The sequence below is a fragment of the Myripristis murdjan genome, chromosome 12, assembly GCF_902150065.1.
Source record: "Myripristis murdjan chromosome 12, fMyrMur1.1, whole genome shotgun sequence".
Lineage (NCBI taxonomy): Eukaryota > Metazoa > Chordata > Actinopteri > Holocentriformes > Holocentridae > Myripristis > Myripristis murdjan.
The window spans coordinates 2,076,983-2,084,507 of record NC_043991.1 but is presented as its reverse complement, the minus strand read 5'-3'; the positions used below and the strand labels follow the sequence as shown (position 1 = coordinate 2,084,507).

Sequence of the window (7,525 nt, the reverse complement as noted above, 5' to 3'; positions counted from 1 at the left end):
TCTGATGAAATCCTGAACATTTTGTTAAGAGGAAACTGATTTGAGTTTTCTTGAGACTCGCTGCTTGCAAAAACAGTCAAACTGATAATTATGCAGAAATGAACATCGACTATTTAGTGAAATCTAATTAACCAGAGCAGCTGGACTTCATTTTCTCCCTCAGACAGGATCACACAGCAGCGTTTCCTGCAGACCTGAGTGAGGATTTAGTGACATCTCAGTGTTTAATGTCCCCAAATACATGATTAACAATGTTTTTTTTTCCTTATATTAAATTAACTTTTCCTAATCTGAAGGAGAAAAGTGGGTAAACATCATATTAACATGATGACGATATGTTTTCAGTGACCTCCAGGCTGTTTTAGCTGAACAAAACATAAGAAATATCAACATTTGACACACATTTCTTCTGGCTGTTTTGGACACTGAGGAACTAGAACATGACATTTATAAGCTTAAAATAAAAATAATAAAACTTCCCTCTACTCTAGGGCCCTCAGGGTATACAAAAGTCATTTATTCAAAAAGCGAGTCAAACTGTATCTGGTTCACACTCAAACATTTCTACAATGTAGTATGTAGTAGCATCAATGTAGTAGCATTGATGCATTTATGCACCTTATTGTCTCCTTGCTTTAAGTCCTGGTGCCTAAATAATGTCCACACACACACACACACACACACACCCACCCAGCGTCTTCAGTTTTAGGAAACCTGTGTAACACCTGGCCAGGGGCTCCAGGTGAGAAAAGCCTCTGACACATTTACAGTCATGTGTTTATTAATGTGCACTGTCCAAAATGAAATACAAATCTGTTGAAAGTAAAACATCAGGTACAGAGCGTTAAACATGTTAATGTGACTTGGAGATCAACAGGTGAAGGGAGGGGCACAAAAGGAGAGGGGCTCAAGTCACAGCTCTCCAGTGTGCAATGTGCTGTCATTCTCACATCTGTATTTACTGACTAGAAATACAAAAAAAATCAATCAGTGGAGGAGGAGGTTTAAATGACACTTTTGCACAACATTAAGATTTGAATATACAAACATTACAATGACTCATTATATTTACAAGCATGTCCAATCAATCAATCAATTAACAATTATCCACCAAGATGCCTGATGCCTGATACAATAAAAAAAAAAAAAAAAAAAAAATCAACCATAAACCACAAATCAGCCAAACATGTTCTAAACACTTTCAGGTCAGAGTTTGTTTCTGAGAAACTGGCAGCTAAACCACAATAGAAGAACCAGATGACCACAAACCAAACGCAGGGAGGAGCGGCTCAGTGAAGGTGGAGCTGAAGGTGTGCAGGAGTGTCAGTCTGTCAGAAGAGACTCTGTAGAAGGACAGAGTCCCAGCAGAGCAGTCCAGATACACTGCTACTCTGTGAGATCCACTGGGACGGACAGGGAGTCTGGTGTCCTCACTGTTGTGTCTGGCAGTGTAGCTGTTACCATCATCATCATCACGGCACCTCAGACTCCAGGACTGTTCATTGTATCCAAGCACAGACTCAACACCTCTTCTTGTGATTCCTCTGTAAGTCACTGCAATATGAACCCTTCCACTCCACTGGACCTCCCAGTAACATCGCCCAGTCAGACCTTCTCTACACAGAACCTGAGGCTGTTTAAATCTGTCTGGGTGACGAGGATACGACTGCCAGTCCCACTCCCTCGTCACCTTCCTGTTGTCCTCAGACAGACGGAGGTTTCTGTACGCTGTGTTTGGATCCAGTGTGAGATCACAGGCATCTGATGGGGAGAAGACACACAACACACCTCAGAAAGCATCATTCACTCACACTCTCTTGGCTCTCATAAGGTTAATATAGTTTGGCATTTTTCATTAAAAATCAAAACTAATCTCATTTTACACTTTGTGTTTTCAATTTGAGTTTGGTTTTAATTCATTTTTAAAGAGGATTTGCTTGTTTAGTTTATTGTTTTTAATGCTCATTTTTTGTTCAGATTGTAAGGCAGATTTCATATCCACCCAAAATACCAGAGAAAAACAAATACATATCAAAAAATAAACAAATGACACCTTTTTTCTCCTTTAGGTTTTTTCCCTCTTATATCTCCCTCTCTTTTTCTGTACCCCTCTGTCCTTGTCTGCCCCCTACCCTCATCATACGCCCCCTTGCACACACACACACACACACACACACACACACACACCAAAAGTAAACTACAATTGATTTGCTGTCTTATTTTTTTTTCTTATTATTATTTTCTGTGTTGTTTTCTTTGAGTTCCTGTCTGGTTCTTTCTTTCTCTCCACATCTGTTCAGTCCTGTCTTCTCCTTTTCTAATATGTTTTCTAATGTTGTCACTCTCTGCACTTGACTTGTTCACCTTTCTTTCACTAATAAAGGAAAAAAAAATACCAGGCTTATGTATGAGGTTAATCAACACAGAGGAAAACTCATTTTTCTCTGTAATTATTATTATTTTTTTTTTGTCAATGTAGCTTTGATTGGACTCAGCAGAGAGAGACAGGAAAGGCCGGGGAGAGAGAGGGGCCGCCCTGCAGCAAAGGGCCTGAGGTGGGATTCAAACCCACGACTCAGCCTGGACAAGCTGGAGCTCTGCAGCCCGTGAGCTCCCAGGGCGCCCAGCTTTCTGTCATGTCAGCTGATTTTAGCTGCTTTTGGAAACACACACACACACACACACACACATAGTTTCAGCTCGCTCACATTTTCTCTAAAGCCTGGTTTGGATTTGTACTGAGTGTGTGTGTGTGTGTGTGTGTGTGTGTGTGTGTGTGTGTGTGTGTGTGTGTGTGTGTGTGTGTGTGTGTCTCAGTACTCACATCCTCTCAGGCTGTCAGCTGGAATCCACTCTTCTACATGTTCCAGCCTGTAGGGATGAACACAAAACCATCATCCTCTTCATCATCATCATCATCATCATCACCTGCAGGTCACATGACCCCAACACACCTGTGGCTGCTCTGATTGGCTGATCTCTCTCTGTCTGTCTGTCCAGTCCTGAGGCCACTGAGCACTTTGGACATTTCCCAGGAAATGCTGCCTGCACTGACTGTGTCCAGCACAAGAACCAAGCAACCAAGCTGCTCCGCCTGGACTGACTCCACCCCTCTAGGACTGACTCCACCCCTCTACTGACCTCAGAGGACTGACTCCACCCCTCTGCTGACCTCAGAGGACTGACTCCACCCCTCTACTGACCTCAGAGGACTGACTCCACCCCTCTAGGACTGACTCCACCCCTCTACTGACCTCAGAGGACTGACTCCACCCCTCTACTGACCTCAGAGGACTGACTCCACCCCTCTACTGACCTGAGAGTCTTCAGTCTGCAGTTTGGACTCTCCAGTCCAGCAGACAGCAGCTCCACTCCTGAATCCTTCAGCTGGTTCTTACTCAGGTCCAGCTCTGTCAGATGGGGGTTGGACTTCAGAGCCGAGGCCAGAGAAGCACAGCTGTTCCTTGTCAAGCTGCAGTTACTCAACCTGAATGAACAATAAAAAATAAACTATAAGACCAGAAGAGTGCAGATCTGTGGCAGGCCTCCCTCTCAGAGCTGTGTCTGATTGGCTGCTTATCTCTGAAGAGCAGCAGCCTGACAGCTGAAGCTCAAACCACTTCCTGTCTTTTAGGAATGGAATGAGTCTTGTGCTTTATCTTCATGCAAGCATGGGCTCAACATTTTCCTCCAATCAGGGCGCTGCATAACAGAGTCAACACCGGTTAAAGGGGATTCAAACTTCCTGTCAGTCATTCCTTTTCCATAATTCCAGATTTGAAGCGTCTCTCCTCAGTGAACTGGCTCCTTGAGCTCTGAGAGCTTTTTCTACTTCAGTGTCTAGTTATTATTATGGATTTGCCATGTTTTCTAGCAGCCTGCTCACACTGATACAGGTATTCATTTTGTAAGAAAGTGAAAATACTAAACAATAATAGACTAATTATTCCTAAATAAGTGAATATGTTGTTATTTGAAAGTCTGCTCCCCACAGTGTCTGCCTAAAAAAACTCTGGCCTTTGGACAAATGGAGTTGATGAGCCCTGATGTGTTTGATTTTCTTCCTCACATCACAGCAGCGATCTAGAACCGACGGCTCACCAGGGGCCTCATGTAAAGGGTGTGTACGCACAAAAACGTGGCGTACGTCCTTTTCCACGGCAAAGTTCAGATGTATCAAGAGTGAAATCAGCGTGGAAATGTGCGGTGCCTCACGCCAACTTCATGGCTGGTGTACACGTTTCTACAGCTATGGATCCTTTGGTGACACCTAGAGGTGATGCTGGGAAACTGTTGATAATGTGAAGACAATTAGGGCCCTATCTTGTGCCACCCGCTACCCGCTGGCACTACCCGCTACCCGCAAATTGCGGATTTAGGAACTTCCGCTATTCCTAAACGGTATCTTGCGCCCACGCTACTCGCTATCCATTATGCCGACTCCGTCATTTGTGCCTGGAGGTGTGTCTGTGGGCCGTGTTTCATGCGCTATCCCTAAAATTGCTATCTTGCGCACACACTAAAGTTTGGGCTGTTAGGAGAGCGCGCCCAGGCGGCTTCAATGCACGCCCCGACGGAGCCTCGCCATGCACACGGTCGGACTGATACCGGGACGCCGCCGGAATGGACTGAGTATATTACTCATATAGATTGTTTAGAGGAAAGGCTATTTTAATTGGACACTTACGCAGGCACGTTTTATTGTTTTATCATAAGCCAGCAGCTGTGCTATATTTTTATTTTTAATATTTTATTTGCCCAATCTACCTTGTCAATAAATTAGTTTACACATAGTTCCACCTCTGCCTCTTGTGTGTGTGTGGTTTGACCCGGCGATTTTACGCCTATAATATAATATGTAATATGTATATAAAGCCAACTTGCTTTAGCCTCAGTAGAAGCCCTGAGAAAATCTACCTCCCTCTCTCCATCGCGGGTTTAGGATTTAGGATTTCGGATAGCGCATCCTGCCCTTAAAGGCAATGGCACCTGGCACACTGATTGGTGTAACTGGTGTAACGGCCAAAACACACCTATGCATAATATAGCGGGTAGTGCAGGTGTTTTACGGATAGCAGGAGGTGCACAAGATAGCAACTTTTGCAGGGGAACGCCTCTTGTGCAATGCTAAATCCCTAAATAACGGGTTTAGGGACTTTGGCGCAAGATAGGGCCCTTAGTCCTCTGAGTGATGTGCACATCCGAGACACATGAACAATTAGCACTGATGAATAATTAACACACCCGCATGTCTGGGATTAGATTAGTGGATATAAAAGCATGCGCAACGTGATGAAAATACCCTTAACAACAATGGCTGCTTCAGCAGTATTAGAAGACAGTGCCGGTTTTCCTAATGTAATCGGAGCTATTGACTGCACACACACATTGCTATAAAAGCTCCATCACAGGTAAATTTGTTTATGTCAACAGGAAGGAAGGAGTAGTAACATGGAGGGGCGCAAGGGAGTAATTTGGCCTAGGGCGCCAACATAGGCAGAGCCGCCACTGGCACCAGGGCTCAGTCCTGATCACAGCGACCGGTGTTCGAATCCGACCTCAGGTCCTTTGCTGCATGTCATCCCCTCTCTCTCCCCTGTCTATCTCGACTGTGACTATCAAATAAAGCAGAAATGCCAAAAAAAAAAAGAATAAACCCATGCGTAAAGTGTGAAATGTCTTAATCAGCCTCACCTGTTCCCCAGTGCACTTCTGCACTCATTTACAACAATAGTGTGTGATCCGTGTAAGTGGTGTATAAAATTAACAAGCAATTAATGAATGCACATCTTACCTGGGAGGCCATTCGACCCAGCAACATTTGATTTCAACCATATAAAAGAAGCAATCACAGATCACACAGCACTGACAGCCTCACACACACTCTCCTGCTCACTCCTCTTGTGTTTCGTGTTTCGTGCCTAACAGGACATTTTTGCACACCTCCACTTCAGTGAGGAGCGTCTCTAATTCACATTCTGTGAAATTTCTCTTTTTCCCGTCTTATTCATGTTGAGGTTGTAGTTTTCTGATCATGCAGAGGGGAATCTCAGGTGCCTGGCTCATTTAAATATGATTTGCATATTTAAATTGGGGCGTGGACAGGGAGGGGTCAGGTACTCCAACATGTTCACTCAATTCCACGTTGATTCAGATGTTCCAAGGAAATGTGCTTGGATTCATGTGTACACACAGATTCATACATCTGGATGTTTTTGTGCATACGACGTTTTTCTGGATTTAAGCGTCCGCCATGTTTCAGCAGGAAATCCACACAAGTCTTTGTACACGAGGCCCCAGCTCTTTTTGATAGAAGCCATGTGGCTCTTGACATAAACTGAGTTTCAAACACACAAAAACACTCAAATCTAAATTAAGAATAAGGTTTCTCTCTCTCTCACAAAGTACGAATGCATCCATGATACAGAACCTGACCAACCATCCTCACAAAAACTGAAAGAACCAGCAGCCCCGACTTTGGATATCATCCTAACAATATTCTCACAATATCGATATCATGGTATTCAGTCAAAAACACGGTGACAGTCGACTGTGTTCATTAATTACCACAATAAATATCAGACTCCCACAGACGGAGGCCATTTGGACCCCTGCATGTTGAAATAATGTACAATATCATCACTGAAGTTCACAGTTTTTCACTTCAACAAACAAGGATTGTGTGAAAATACAGTTTGACAACAATTTGAGATGTAAGCCTGTAAAACTCCTGTTCAACTGAGATAAGATATTCCTTTATTAGTCCCACGGTGGGGAAATTTCACGTATTACAGCAGCAAAGTGGATAGCAAGATATGAAGCATAATTTACACTAATTAACAGAATATTACATGTTCACACATCATTAAAAAGTCCAGTCTGACCTGAGAGTCTCCAGTCTGCAGTTTGGACTCTCCAGTCCAGCAGACAGCAGCTCCACTCCTGAATCCTGTAGCTGGCTCTCACTCAGGTCCAGCTCTGTCAGATGGGGGTTGGACTTCAGAGCCGAGGCCAGAGAAGCACAGCTGCTCTCTGACAACCTGCAGCTCCTCAATCTGAATAAAGAATAAAATATGTAGCTATAATTTGTGTTGTGTTCTGGATATTTATCAGTCAAAGATTTTTCAAAATATTCAAAAAGGAAGGAAAAAACAATGAAATAGTTATTATAACAGTTATATTATTAATAATAATGATAATACTAATTTATATTTATATTACACTTTTAAAGCAAAGTTCCAAGGTGCTTTACAAAACCATCAGAGTAAATGAAAAGATAAAGATAACATCTGAAATGAAAAGACCTCAAAATATTGAAAACACAAATAAACAGACAATGAAAGCAAGAAATGATAAAAGGTCCAAAATAATTCAAATTCAGTGCTAAATACGGTGACGTGAAAACAGCCATAGGTCCGTCCATAAATAACAAATGAATGGCTCAGTGAGAAGTCCTCAGATGCCTTCAGTCTACCATCTTCTCAGAGTAAAACTGGAGAACAAGAGCTTCTGCATCACATGACAC

General features: G+C 43.0%; 1 protein-coding gene across 1 annotated transcript in view; it reads right to left on the bottom strand.

The window, feature by feature from the left end:
• Window positions 1–361: 361 nt before the first annotated feature.
• Window positions 362–7,525, bottom strand: part of LOC115369190 (NACHT, LRR and PYD domains-containing protein 3-like) — a gene marked incomplete at its 5' end in the record, with an annotated part of 29,750 nt that continues 22,586 nt past the window's right edge. Inside the window, 3 exons of the mRNA XM_030065758.1 lie at window positions 362–365; window positions 3,362–3,487; window positions 6,885–7,055. Coding sequence (XP_029921618.1) covers window positions 362–365; window positions 3,362–3,487; window positions 6,885–7,055 — 301 coding nt within the window. The remainder of the gene's footprint in view (window positions 366–3,361; window positions 3,488–6,884; window positions 7,056–7,525) is intronic.